This window comes from Brachyistius frenatus, unplaced genomic scaffold (assembly GCF_029030835.1).
Source record: "Brachyistius frenatus isolate BFR_SWC_R1_liver_20210118 unplaced genomic scaffold, ASM2903083v1 Contig_34, whole genome shotgun sequence".
Lineage (NCBI taxonomy): Eukaryota > Metazoa > Chordata > Actinopteri > Embiotocidae > Brachyistius > Brachyistius frenatus.
Window position 1 is genome coordinate 3737032 of NW_027210633.1, and position 15762 is coordinate 3752793.

Consider the following 15762-nt stretch of genomic DNA (forward strand, 5'->3'; position numbering starts at 1 on the left):
GAAAAAAAATTTGTGACTTAGAATTTAAGTTGAATGGGAGTCTACGGAGCCAGAGGCTTTTTGGAGCCGACATCTAGTGGCATTCAGTGGTATCGCAGCTAAAGGCACTTCCACATCAGCCTCATTTGTCAGACCCGGAAGCTATATATAAAGTCTCTGTACTGAGCCATCACTGTGCAAATGCATGAATGAGTGTGACACACCCGGACAAAGTGGAGCTTTTTGGTATTTTTGAATATGCAGCTCCACCTTCCTGACACACTTCAGGAATAGCAGAACATGGCCCATTTACTGAACACCTCAGAAGTGACTTTGTATTTGGCTCCATTGTCTCTCCTCAGACTGTCTTTTCATGGCACACAGACTCAGGTGGCTCCTCTGTGATGAAAACACTCGATTTCTGCTGATACACAGATACTGTTTGAGGATTAGCTATTTAAGTGCCCCTTTTTTCGTGGATGGCTGAGCTCGGCACTCTTTGCATCTCTGTGCTCCTCCATATGCAAAACACCTGGATCAGATGTACGAGAGAGCTTTGATACTCCTGTCCGCGGAAATCTGCAGCTGACTGGATTTTCATTAGAGATGAAAGAGGAAGAACACAGTAAACAAATGCAGCTAAATGTCTGAGTACACACACACACACAAACACACACACACACACACACACACACACACACACACACACACACACACACACACACACACACACACACACACACACACACACACACACACACACACACACACACACACACACACACTCTACCTCCAGTTTTTTTTATGTTGGTCATTTCTTTGTGTCAGTCCACCCACACGCATTAGACTGGAAAACAGGGAGCTATGGCCAAAGGCATAAGGCATAATTAGCCTCGCAGTAAAAGGTTCTGGTTTTATCATGAGGAGATTTATTTGAATTTATGAGCACACGTCTACTGTCGGTAACTTGACCCGTTGACATTTTCTCTTTTCACTGACTGATTGATTAAACTCCAGCCTCCAGTTTACACTACTGTTTTGATCAGGTTTTTTTTAAATTATTATTTAAAGGACATTTTTGCCTGAACTGCTCACTGCTACACCTTCAAAGATGTTTAATAATGCAGACAGACGTTATTTAACAGTTCTCCCTATTTTTAGACTGTACATATGTGAGAACTATTTCTTATTTGTGTAAATTGGTATCCGTTTATCAATTATTATATTATGGAATTAATTATTGGGCTCTTTAAATTGGTGGTAATGGGTTTTCTTTTGTTCCTTTACTGATGTTCAATCTTGACCATGAATAATAACACACTGTACGCAATTTTCTTTTATTCTCATAGAAAATATGCAGAGGAGTTAGAGTGTTTTTACAACCCCGAGCCTTTGTTTGCAGGTCTTCCTCTTTGGCTGCAGGTAAAATCCAACGGTAGTGCAGTAGCCACCATGTGTGAAATATAAGAGGTAAAAACCCAGGATCAAAAGAAAAGTAAGAAAGTGCCTCACTGTTCCATGTAAATGTAGCTCACATTACATTTATATCTGTTCTCTTCTCTCCACTGGATATTGGCAGGTAGACAGTGTGAAGATTGTGTTTAGAGAGTGTGTGTCTGAGTAAATCAACCTTAAAAGTGATTATTTCTGTTCATCCAGATGTGTGTTTAGGTCATCTCCTCTCACCGTGTGTCACTGAGCTCACAGCCTCCTCCCCTCTTTGTTTCCAGCTCCACTGAGACCCTGAACGCTGCGACTCCAAGCTAGCCCGGGTCACGTTGATGCAGGTTGGCGCTCCACAGTACCCTCTCCACCAACTGCTCCTGCACTGCTCCCACTTCGCCAGCCGCCATGGCTATGAGCAGGGACCCCGGCTGTGAGAGCCTGGACCCCAACTCTTCCATCCATACCAGTGGTCTCACCGACGTCATGGCTGCCATGACGACAAAAGACTCCGAAGGCTCGGATGCCAATGGTGTGAGGAACGGCGGGGCTCAGCAGGACAAGGCTCAGGCCAAGAGAACTCATCCTGTGCGGCCTCACCTGACTGGGAGGAAGCTGTCGCTGCAGGAGAGAGGTACTTACTCCGCAGGAGGCTACACACACATCTCCCCTCGTGTGGCTCGCAGGCCCACGGCGGAGTCGAATCGTGTGTCCATATCAGAATCTCAGGTGAGAATCCCTCTTTGGTTCATATTTGACTGTAATCATTTAATTATTGTAAACTCCACAAGAGATAACGACTTTTCCTTTTATAGTAGCAGTATCGTTGTGAAAAACAGAAGATATTTAAACAGGTGTCCAAAAGCTTGAATGTTGCTCCTGAACCTTCTCTCTGCCGCATACAATCCTCTGATTTGGAGCTGAGGACATGACTCTGTGTGTTCGGGGGTGACAGGTGGCACCATAGCAGGGAGCGAGGCACAAACTGATGGAAAGCAGCTCCACCGTGCTCATGAGTTGTCACAACATACAAGCAGCCTGTGCTGTGGTTTGATACCTCTGCGATATCACACAGGATTTGAGTTATTATTTCAGCTTCTGTCACAGATATACAGTCCATACAATACTCCCCGCTCTGTGTGCCATAATGATGTGAGAGTATGTGTTCTGGCTCTGAAAAAAGCACCGTTGACTGAAAAGCATTCTGATCATTATTTCACTGCTGAAAACACGACAGAAGAAGTGAGGGATCAGGGTGGCAGCAGCTTATGATTTGTCGTTGTTGTCATGTGGACCATTCGTATGAGTTTTCTGTGTCTGCATGTCAGTTTGTTTAAATCTAACATGGGCAAAATAGGGCCTGAGGATCAGAACCGGCCCATGCACCATCTCAGTCTGGCCCACAACGTCTTTAAAGAAAAACAAAATGACCCCTAAAACCAACAAAAGGCAGCATTGCAGCGAGGAATCTTGAGGCGAATGACTACAATGAGTCTGTATTGCTAATTAACTTGATTACAACAGAGGGCGCATTGATGCAGGTACGGACACTTGACACCAATGCAACTAGATGAGACGGTGTAACATCTCCATTGCAACGACTCTCAGTTTAACTGCCGGCTTTTCAGTCTTTTTCGTATCTGGATATAATTTGTATTGATTTAAAACACAAGTAAGGATCACAGCTATACTTAGTCACTTGCAATGCTTGCAACTAGTAGCCTAGTCTGTATGACTACATACTCTTTTTCTTCCCGCCAAAACTCTGCCATTTCTATCAGCTGACAATCTGTGACTGCCACCGTTGACTTTTCTACGATCTGATTGGCTGTTGAAAGAGGTGACGTGCCTTACGTTCTAAAACTGCCCATTAACGAAGGCGACACCGTCCGCTGGCTTGAGATGAGCTAAATCGAGCCAGTTCTGCTGCAACAGTTTCACCTCGTCGTGAATCTTCAGTCTAGGATGGGCTTAATTGCAAATATGAGATTTTGATAACTGTAAAACACTTTGCCTTCAATTCATATTTTTAACATAATGGGAGGTGTTTCATCTGTTACTTCTGCAGTGGTGCATATCAGACAATTGGCAAGATATGGGTTAATTTAAAAGTTGATACTGTGTTAAAGTAGATTTTATTATGTAAGTAAGAGTTCCATTGTAAGCTCAGAGTTCACCAGTTTGACACATAAAGCTGTAGATTTTTTTTAAATATTTTTTGCTAGAAAGCTCAAATCTTTTGAAACACGGAGTGAAGCCCTCTGCACTGATAAAAAGCATTCTTGTCTTGTTTACCAAATTCATATAGTTTAATCAAATTCAGCACTGTTTTTCAAGTTTCAGTTCAGTTGCCCAGTGAGTGGCCCTTTGCTTGCCTTATCTAAGTCAGGATTGCCCTTTGGAATGCAATATTCCCTGCCCCGGTTTATAATGAAGCAGCTTCAATGACTGCTGATGCCTCTCTGGGTGTATTTTACACTCTGTAGTTTCAGATGGATGCAGGCTCGGTAAAGGGATTCCCCTTGCTGTGTTGTGTTGTGCAGGAAACTTCACATTCCTGTCGTGTCCCTGTCATTTATTTTACTCCACGTTCAGTAAAGAAATCCACAGTGTCAAACCTCTGAGCGAATCTGCCCCATTGCCTTCTTCTCAGAGCTTCAGGGAAGCAGAAGAGAGCTGAAAAAAACAGTGATGCACACACACATCAGAAGTGGAGGTGCACAAGATACATTCAATACATTTTGTGTGCATCTGTGTATGAGCGTATATTTTAACAATTACAAACAATCTAAGCTACCTGAGCCTGTTTTGATGCACGCTCTAACTGATTACTTTATCCGTGATGATCTGCATTGCATCGTGCTGGAGCCTGTTTGATATTGTTATGTAAGCAGTTTTGCATCTTGTTAGTCATGCCTGCAGCATCTTAAGGAATTAGTGAGACGTTTTGGGAAATACTTGTATTTGCTGAGAGAAAGATCATATTTAACATCACGACTCTGATGTTTTGATGCTTAATATCAAGCCAGAGCCACAAGATGGTTTGCTGCTTAGATCAGAGGGGCCCAAATTCTTTCTTATACATTAATCTGAATGGAGGGCGGCGGGCCAAAAATAAATGTTAACGTTACGTGAAGTTTCATTTTATTCAAATATGATATATTTTACATAAAATTAATTTTATAAATCTAAATTCAGCGCAATTAAAGCTCTACTCTTTAATCTGTGTCATAGTAATTTGATTGTTTTGCAGAAACAGTTGTGCCATTTTTCTCTGAATCTTGTCAGTGTTGTCCGTGAACCACTGTCTCGATCTGTCATCCCGACTGGCAGCCCCAAAGTCAGTGACGTAGAGCACACTAACAACACATGAGCATTAGCTGGAGAGACAGAGAATACCATAGGCCAATGTGATTTAACAGTGAAGCTTAACATTGCTGCAAAACGTATATTATGTACATATCAGCTTCACAAAATGTACAGTTTATAGTAATTTTGTTAGCATTTTACAGTATTTATGCTGGAGGGGATTAGGAGAATAAAGACAAGCTTGTCAAAAGCTGTGGTGGTCCAAACTCGGGCGTTTCTGGTTTAAAGAAAGAAAATATGGAGGAGAAGTTATGAAACCCGTGTCTGAAGATATTAATATGCACCCACAGAGCATCTCTGAAGCTCACTAATTAACACAGTACATCTCATTTGTTAAACCTGCAGTTTGGAACTGTTGTCTCCCCGTTCTGCCAGTGAGAGTAACAATAGAAAAGCAGTTGACATGTGCTTACATCATCTGCTCCGCAGTGGCCTACTGCTGATTTACATTGATTTTAAAATACTCCGAAATGCAGACAGATTTACATGGTGGTGATAGGCTCAGTCAGCATTGTGCAACCTTGTCATTTATATGTGAAAGCCCTACACTTCGCCCTTCAAGGACTCACTGCACCCGACCAAGAAATAGTCCCACACATAATGTTCCTGTCAAAACCTCAATGTTGTTTTTACGTGTGCAGAATAATCAGCCGTGATATAATGTGTTTATTAGTGAAATTTACTGATAGAAAGGTGTTGTTCTCTTTGGACTGAGCCGAGCCAGCTGTTTCTACCTAGAGCCACAAGGAAAATGTTTATTTCTTAAAACTATCCACTTTAATTTGACTCTGTGGGAGCAGTTATAGATTTCTTTTAAAACAACAGTGATTATTATTATTTGTTTCACATAGAAAACGGGGAGTATCAGTCCACTCATTGAAACTGTCCGTGACTCACGAATCTCCATTTTCTTCCTGCTTTTTTCCAATTCAGAGTGAACTTGAAAGATATATGACATCTGCCAGGATATGGAGCCCCTCTGGATTTAACAGACTTGCTGCCACAGACTGGCAGTCCTGTCATTGTGTCCGTTCCTATCTGAAAATGGAGTTGCAGCTTTCGCACTGAACCATAAAAAGGAGTCCTGTTGCTTGTATTTCTCTGCTCTGACACAGCAGAGAGAGAGAGAGAGGAATATATACTCAACACATAACAACATGTATGTGTTTCTTTTGAGTCTCAGTAAGAGTGGGCAGGTACTCAGAAATTTCCATGCAATTCACTGTTATGTAACATGAGTTAACAAAATGGTAAAATGAATAAGTATGACTTGCACTTACCTTTTTTCATCTCCACCCTCATTAAATACAAAACAACGGATGCTTGTGGTCCTTTCTGAGTAATTTAGAAAGTCCCTCACTGAGCCAAATGAGGAAATACTGTGTTTATCTTATGTAATCTCACTCCTGACTTTCCCTCTGTTTTATACACACAGTGTACACATCATTTTCTCCCACCGTGGGAACTGAGATGAATCTTTTATCACAATGACTTCTCTGCTTTGTGGTTTAAAATCAGGATTAAAAAGAATCCAGAGAAAACTACCAAAATAAATCAACACGAGAGCAAAAAGGTTTGTGTCAAAACAAGATGTAAAGTCACCTGCAGTTTATACAGGGATTTATCTGAGGCTAAAGGTACAATTATATTGACTAATAATGTTTAAAATGTTCATACGGGCATGTGAATACAAAACAGAGAGTAGAGTCACCATTTACACTGACATCATAATCAGCACTGACACATGCCACAGTAAAACGGGTAATAAAGCTATAAACACACTAACATGAATGAGCAGCTGAAACTATACACACAAACTAAAAGTCCACCAACAGGAAGCTGAACATTTTCACATGCACTAATCATCTGTGTGAGGACTGCCGGTGCGAAATAGATTTCTGTGTCTTTCCCTGATGAGTATCTGCTTGTAGTTGTCTTCACAGCCTGAAACATGTTCCAGGCATTCACACCAGGATAGATTAAGATAAAATACATTTCTGGCTATTTGTATGATAAAACCAGCAGCGGAGGAAATTTGACTAACTTGTGTGTGTTTCATGTGCTGCACATGTCTGCCATTTAGGCCACAATATACTGTATATGTCAGCACAGAATAAACCATCTCCCACTGGAGGGGTCCATTCGGCTTCAGCTACTGTAGACTTAGACTTTATTAATCCCACAGTGGGGAAATTTAGTCATCACAGCAGCATAGAAAAACAAAAAATGCTGCACACAATATGAAAAAATTTATCACACGGGATTTTAAAATGACAGGATGGAGAAATTGTTTTTAATGTTACAGGCTTTAAATACCATTAAACACAAGTTTCCTCTTTTTATCCACTACTTCCTGAGGCTGGTATGCTCATTATGAATCACAATGTGTGGCCATTGATCTGGAGTGATCTATTTGCCGTGCCCTGATATCGATCAGTTGTTGAGTAATGGATGGAGAGATGTTTGATCAGATACAGCTGAGGACAAAGTGAGGTGTGAAGGGAAGCAGACCACGGCTGGGCCTGCATTGTTTATGTCAGGCACTACGTGACAGTTGGAGCGGACAAAAATGCCCACTAAAGATTTATCGTGGCCTGGTGAGGCATTTGAATTTGATTTGTGCATGCTGTGTGTGCATGTGTGGCAGATGTATTGAAGTCTTTCTACTCAGCCTCTCTTTATCCATCAGCCCTGACAGAGTATTAACTGCAGTGCCACGTCCACTGAGCATGTGCCAGCAAACTGTGAGCCCGATGGAAGTTGGAGACAATCCCTTCGACTGCTCTTTTCTTTGGATTCTCCTCATTTGCCTTTCCCTCTTTATCCTTCACCGCCCTATTTTCTTTACTCTTTTTTTTTCTGTCTCTGACCAATCAAAGCAATCCTTTTTCTAAGTTGCAGTTATCTTCCAAAGCCCCCATCTTCTTTTCTATCTTTTTTCCCTTTGTTATAATCCCTGCCCACAGTACTTCACACCATTATCCCCTACAGTGCATAACCCTCCAATGCACAATCCTCACATCTCCTGCAGCACCAGCAGTAATATCCAGTGCGAGCTACATAACCATCATGTTATGTAACCCTTTATATGATGTTATATTTTCTAAAATACCTTCCCTGGTGGTGTCCTGTCCTCTAACCTGAGTCGGTGCTCTACGCTCCATCCTGCTTCATTGTTACATCTGTGCTCTCCTTCTTCCACCTCTCATCCTGTAAACACATTCCAGTATGAAGCCTCAGGCGCTGGTCTGGCTCAGAAGCCATCGCCACGCCCAGCTGTAATGAGAGAACTGCTTTCAATCCATTTTCTCCGCAGCTCCATCTTCTTCTTTTTTCACACTTATATCCCTGCTCACTTTCTGCTAATTGATTTCTCTGCCTGCCCCCCCCCCACCCCCAAAATCCGGCATCTCAGGCCCACCCCATTCATGAAATCCTCCCCCACCACCTCCTGTCACCTTGTCCCCTCCCCCACCCTCTTCCCCCCGCCGTGGTTTGCTCTCCTGTGCCGTGCCCCTGGCTGACTCTGTGCTGTAGCAGCGGTTGCTATGGAACTGCAAATCAGCCATTTAAACACTCTAGCAGATTCGCAGACAGTAAACAGAAACTACAAACTGCATCGTTACCTACATCTCAAAAATAATGTTAATTACCGTCAGCAGACACGCAAGCACACACACAGCCAGAACATGTTGTCCCTCTACCAAAGACAATCCTGTTTCTCTTTGCTTCAGATGCTGGAAACGGTAGCTGTGCTGATTATGTTTATGGTGCTGATTCTATCTTTTCACTTCCCCCTCACAGGATTGTATCCAGCTGAACCAGTATAAGCTGAAGAGTGAGATTGGAAAGGTGAGTCTGTTCTAAGTCATTCGCAGCATGTGCACTCTATAAGTCATGAGTTGTCTTTATTATAGGTCTGGCACATTCTTACGATTTACAAGTTAAATATCTTGTGAAGGTAGAGAGGGATGTTTTTGGAACACTTCAGGTCCCATCCCTCCACTGTACCGCTGGCTGAACACATTTCACTTTTAGTTAGTTCAAAGCAGCCCAGTAATGATATTTCATATTTTATCTTGCAAGTCCATCCTTTTGAGACATTTCAGTCTATACCCAAACTGGACAGAGATCAACATTGCCAACAAGCCCCTCGCATGGAAAAAAAAGTGTATTGGATATTGTAACAAGCAAAATGGCAAACTTGCATCAAGCTTTACAGAAGATTCATTAAACTGCAACATGCATCATTACAACTGTAAATCTGATCCACTCAGATTTCACATGTTAAAAAGTCACAATTGGAAAGAAACACTTTTTGTGGTTAGCACATGGGGGGATTCATTGTGGTAGCAACAGTGCAGACTGAGCCTGAGAAATGTTAGAGTGAAATGTAAGTCATTGCACATGACAAGGCCAGGCACATGCAAAAAGCAGCGCCTGAAAGGCTTAGTAACAGAAACACAGATATTGTTAGATTTTAAAGAGGAAAAATTAGTATCAGATTGGTGATGACTTGGCAGCAATTCATTTGTGATCAGAGGAGAATTTGAAGGTGTTGACCTGAAGCAGTGAGCGGAATAATGAGGGATTGTGATTTTGCAAAGCTATTGTTGTCACAGTTGGTCACAGTTGTACAACATTTGAACATAAACTCCTAAAGATGATTTCTTTGTTTCATTCATTTGAGCATTTGGTCAGCTTTCCCTGCAGTTATGTCTGTAAGTAAAAAAAAAAAAAAAGTAAAAAAAAAAGGGTCTCTGATGGTAAGCACACATCCTGGGGAAGTGTGTGTGTGTGTGTGTGTGTGTGTGTGTGTGTGTGTGTGTGTGTGTGTGTGTGTGTGTGTGTGTGTGTGTGTGTGTGTGTGTGTGTGTGTGTGTGTGTGTGTGTGTGTGTGTGTGTGTGTGTGTGTGTGTGTGTGTGTGTGTGTGTGTGTGTGTGTGGGAGGAGCAGCCATTCCGTGCTGCCAAAGAATAGAAAATGTTGTTTTTGAATGGGAACAGTGCTGCCTTAATATTCTGTCAGTATGGTGCTGCCGTCTGTACTCGAAGTGATGCTTGAGGAATATTAACAGTTCTGCTCATGAACTGCTCAGTTTTCATGTGGAGCTGAACCACACAATTTGGGTAAAGCATGACATAATCAGTGTATTTTATGTTCAAGTGGGTTCACATTTTTTAAAACGAGTCTTTTTGTTGTTGTATTGCAGGGCTCCTACGGTGTCGTCAAACTTGCCTACAATGAAGATGACGACAAACATTATGTAAGTCAATGAAGTTTTACACTCAGCAACTGCTTTCTATTTTCTCCTCTGTCTTCTGAGCTTTCATCAGCCCTCTCAGCCTCTATTGTCTAGACAGTGGACCAATGCTATTGATTTTTTTTTCTCACTCCTTGTTGCCGAGCTGAGTTTCATCCTCTCAAATTGCATTAGTTACCTTGGAAGAAACTTGGAAGAAACTTGAAAATGAAAGTGGCCTAAGGGACCATTTAAAGTTCATCCAAGGCCTTTTATCAAAGCTGTTACCTTGTGTATCAGCATCTCTGAGGTCAGTTATCAAGGGAGAGTCTGAATATGAGTTTGCACACTCACACAAGGTCACTTTAGGTGTTGCCATTAAGTTGATTTGTTCCTGTTAAAGCACAGCGACCTTGGCTCCTCCAAATTCAAACTGTTTCATGCCTTAATATAACTAAACTGCAGTGTACAGCAACAACAATGAAAGTGTTTGGATGAGTCATGTTGACTTAAGCTGCCAACTCTGCGATGGGTTTAAGATGTACTTTTGAACTGCAGCCAGTACAAGCTCAGAGATAAACACAATCTAATATCAAAATGGGAGCTTGTGAATGTACTGATGCAGGGCGGTGAACAACAAGGTGTTTATGTAAGGATACAGATAAGTCTTACACAATGAGTGATATTTGATAAGAAGTAAGTCTTCATACAAACTTTCTCTCATTAGTGGAATAATGACACGTAGTTTTAAACAATGCTGATCTGCACTCAGACACGTCTCCTTCACATTAAATTTAGACACTACTAATTTGCAACAGCGTCAGCTTACTCCTGCCCACCGAGTGTTTTATCAACATAATGTGGACATCTTAATGAACATATCTGGCACATTACAAAATTCGATTACAGAATATATTCTGCCAGGCCTTCCAAGAGGATGAATGTTATGCACTCCACTGCTAATATTCTCTTAAGTGTTGTATGGAAACGCAATTCACCTTTTCTTTTGCCGATTTTCTGGACATTTGTTTACGTTGTAAAACATTTGAAAGATGGAACGTCCTTCACGTTGTACACCCACCACCTGCCCATAACTGGTGTGCTGTACGTAAACTAGACATTTGCCAATTTTTTTCAATGTGTTATCAGGAAAACATAGTAGTGATATATAAACACAAACATCGTTACAGTGTGAGAGAATTTAGTTCCAAACGGAGCCTTTTCTTTTTCAGAATAAGTCAGTCTGAAGGCTGAGATTCTTGAAAATGAAGAATGAATCTACATGTATCTTCTACCTGCAGTATTTCTCTGTGTGCATAAGAACAGAAAGCTCTCATCTCCGCTGCGCATCTGTCTCCATTTAGACTGTGTGGAAGCGCTCTCATATTTGATGCTGATTGTTGACACTGATAGAAAATGTTACCTTCTGAGACAGACTGTGGTTTATTTCAGGCTGTCTTAAATGACAGACGCATCTGAAATAACAATGACAGGAATCAAGAGAGGAGGAGATGAGTAATGGCGACATGGAGGGGTGATTCTCTTTCTTGGCAATCTGAATTGGCTTCACATAAAACTGATTGTTTTTTTTTTTTGCAAGGAGAGCGTCTGCAGAGTGAGCCCACGTACAGTATCCACAAGTATCACACACATCACATACACAGGCAAGATCATCTTTAAACAAGATAGGGTGCAGCAGGCTCCTTATTACTTAAGACCATAAGTTTGTAGTGAAAAAGAAAGGTTTTCTGTACATTGATGAAGCAGCAGTGGTTAATTTCAAAGTAAATTAAAGGGACACAGTTTTTGACTTTACAATAAAATAATGTGATAACAATCGTTACGTATGAACACAAAAATGTTGTATACCTGAGTGTTGGGGGACATCGTGCATACATTCACGCGGCTTCCTGGGTCATATAATTGCTGCGCTAACCACTTAATTGGCCGGCATCCAATCGTGACAATGCAAATTTATCAGCCTCAGGAGGCCAAAGTAAACCTCAATCGTGGCATATTCACTCAACTCATTTTAAATTGGTGGAGTAATTGAATTTAAACAGCTAATTATTAGCACATATTTGCTCTCAGAAACAGGAGCAGTCTTTTTTTCCCCCCGCTTTCATTTGCTTAATGATCTGGAGACGCCTAAACCCAGTGCGTGCACACATTACAGATGTGTGTGTATAGAAGCAATATTTTACTTTTGTGGAAAGGAAAACAAACAAAAATCCAGATTATATTAAAAATGTTCAAAAGATTTTAATGTCTACTGTGAAGTTAGTCTGTGGTAATTTGATTAATCTCAGATCTGTCTGTTTATATGAACCATTAAAGCTCACTATTACCTGAAATGATAATAATGTCAAAACACCTAATGATGCTACATCAGGACAAATCATCAGTGATGTGGCTGGGGTCGTTGGGAGTTTCAGGTCTTTCAGCATCTCACACCCTTCACCCAGGTGACCCAGCAAGGGTTGATCCAGTCCCACCTTGTGTGCAGCTTCCTCTGAGCCCACGCTTCTGCTCCTTGAGCCAAAGCCAACTTGAGGCTCTTTCTGCCACATTGGTGGTTTCGAGGACAGCTTTTGTTTTTGTGACGAGGCCTCCGACAAATGATCCTGCTGCGTACGCTCTGCATCCAACCTCCACTGGCAAGCATTTTGATCCCAACCAGATTGTTTGCATTGAGTGATTTGGCTTTCTTGGTGTGTTTCCTCTTCAAGATATTTCTCCTTCATAAGACACCTTCAGGTCCAGTAAGATAATATGTTATGTGGAGTCTGACCACAGGACTAGATCCGGGCTCAGAGCTGCTGCTTCAATGTGCAATGGAAACTTGAGTTCACTTCCACAACCATCTGCAGGTCCTGAGCTGAGGCTAAGTTTCTGGATGTTTTGGTGGAGAGTGGCGGTTTCTCTCCTGCTCTTGTGAAAGCTCTTGACTTCCCGGACAGGTGGAATGGGTTATTAGCTTCTGTCCCAGCACTGATGGTTGGTGCTATTTTCTTCAGGACTTGATCACGTTGCCAATACTCAGCCACTGACGGTGTACTTTTGAATCCCTTGTTGAAGTGTGAAGATTAGCAGGACTTGGAAGCACGTCATACACTGCCTGAATAAGGAACTTTATCCGGTGGGGCTGAGCTTTCCAGAGCTCAGTCCAGGTGACTTTCCTCTCCGGAGAGTTGTCCCATTTTGTGGAGGCTCCTTTTCTCCTTCATCCTGACCACTCTGCTCACTCTTACTTCACCACAGAAGCAGATCCTCCTCCTCCTGCAGCAGGCAACATTCTAATCCCAAACTTTGTTGGAGTAATTGTTCATGGTTAGCATTTCCTTTTTATTCAGCATGTTTCATTGTTAGTTACGGAGTCTACCATCCCCACACAGGATCCAGATGGCCTTCAAACACATGATCGATTTGTGGGAAATGTTGCAGCATGTGCTCCACTGTCAATGTTCAATTTCCTCCGACCATGGAAGAGCTTTATGAACTACATGACTGCTACATTTTAAGTTCATCCTGCAAAAACCTAGAGGGTGGTGATGGTTAGGTCTTTTATTCTGAGGCAGTCACAAAAAATACAATGTATTTGTGACCACAGGGCTTTTAATAAACCAGGACTTGAAGCTTATAACTCAAAGGTGTTTCCTGTATTTTAACCTTCCACAGTCTATGATGTTAAAGTCATGTAGGAGGCCCTGTATTCTAATGATACCCTATGTAAAAATCTAATATTAAAACATTTAAATATACAATTTGAAATCACATCTGCATGCACATGGTCCTAAATAAATGTGTGTTAATCAAAGTACAGTGAACCCTCGCTATAACGCGGTTCACCTTTCACGGTCTCGCTGCTTCACGGATTTGCATCGTGCATTGAAATCACATTACGACTATATGCAACGTAGATATACTTAATGTCCAGTTCTATCTATTTCAATTGTAAAATAAAGGTTACTACTTCACGGATTTCGCCTATCACGGTTTCTATTTGGAACGTAACCCCCGTGAAAAACGAGGGTTCACTGTATCTCTAAACTAAGGAATATATATCTTGAGCCAGGTAATTCCTGTATGGAAACAGTATGCCTGGGAGTTTAATCCAGTCCTGCTGCCAAGACTCAGTAAAGGTTACCTGTTTCTAACATTTTGCTTTGGCTGTGAAATTCTTTTGATTTAATCTCTTGGCAAACAAAGTCTTGCTTACTTGCAAAGCCTTGGTAGTCTACAGATTAGATTGATGAAAACCTCACAAAGGGCTTAATGGCGCAATGGGGGAACAATTAAATCATACTTAAACCCTCTTATCCTCCACCTAATACCAAATCTAGTTACTGCTGTTGCACTTTTGGCTGCCTTTGATCAACACTGCACATGACTCGCGTTACCTCCTCAGCATGTGACCTATCTTCTTCTGAACTCATATTATCCTTTGATTGTGTATTTTCCACTGTTATACTTTGCTGAAGAGTAAAATGTTGAGTTTGGTAAAATAGTAACTAAATGTGCGATGACGCACCTACACCTACCTACACAGTGAGAATTTAACTTTTGGGAACCAAGCTGTTTAAAAGTGCTCCACCATTATCATCATCCATCATCTCAGTAATGAACTCATGATTATGTAACTACAAGTACCTGTATGAAAACATGAGCTTCGCAGCAAAGAGCTGCAGAAATTCTCAACATTGATGGACAATTTTAACTGTTTAATGACTGTGTGGAGATGCTTCATTTCCTCACATCAACCACCCTCGCACAAGCCTCACACACACACACAGACACACACACAGGTAGCACACCATGGAAACTGAGGATCTGCTTTCTTGCCAAACCTGGTTTATGCACAGTCATAGCCATGGTGACCACAGTTTTAAAAGAAACCACTGAGCTGTACATCAGCGACATAGTTTGTGGTTTCGAAAATGTTACCATGAATTTGACTGATGTTCTGGCAGCGTGCAAGAGAAAACATCCAGCGTGCAGCGTACGTCATTTACCTTTTTTCTTCCTCGTTTGCACGACCAGTTCCTTTTAACGAGATGCCATTAATAGTTTGTGTTTGTTCCCGCTCACACACACACTCACACACACACACACACACACACACACACACACACACACACACACACACACACACACACACACACACACACACACACACACACACACACACACACACACACACACACACACACACAGAGAGAGAGTTGTCCTTGAGAAACCTGTAGCTGTTTTTTTTCCATGAAAGATTCAGCGGCCTCAGACTCACTATGTGTTCAGAAACTCGCCTGACCATTTTATAAAGGAGAATATCACAGATAACAAGAACACTGGCATCAAAACTTTCATGTTTCACGCTTTGATGTATGCTCGTGTTAGGACACTGCTGAAGGTTGCATCAGCAGGTTTCTAGTTACATTTTAAGGGTGTTTTGTTGAATTATTTAACGTTGGCTCTAATGTACTTATATGCCCTGCTTTCAGACTTTATATACACTTGCATTGCGTGCAAACTAAATGTGTATTTAAATGTATTTTATCTGTATAGCTACTTACATTCTAGTTTATTTTCTTCTTGGATTTTTATGTACATTATTCATTCATTATTTGTGGTCGTCCTGTATGATCTAAAGCACCTTTCTCTTTTCTAGGCCATGAAGGTTGTGTCTAAGAAGAAGTTAATGAAGCAGTGTGGTTTCCCACGTAAGTCTAGTT

At 41.5% G+C, this 15762-nt stretch overlaps 1 protein-coding gene across 2 annotated transcripts in view; it reads left to right on the plus strand.

The window, feature by feature from the left end:
- The window catches only part of camkk1a (calcium/calmodulin-dependent protein kinase kinase 1, alpha a), a 65845-nt gene that overhangs the window by 23351 nt on the left and 26732 nt on the right, over positions 1-15762 (plus strand). For both annotated transcript variants that reach the window (XM_069700741.1, XM_069700740.1), the window contains exons 2-5: positions 1710-2151; positions 8596-8643; positions 10004-10057; positions 15699-15750. In XM_069700741.1, the coding sequence (XP_069556842.1) occupies positions 1831-2151; positions 8596-8643; positions 10004-10057; positions 15699-15750 (475 nt within the window). In that variant the 5' untranslated portion in view covers positions 1710-1830. The remainder of the gene's footprint in view (positions 1-1709; positions 2152-8595; positions 8644-10003; positions 10058-15698; positions 15751-15762) is intronic.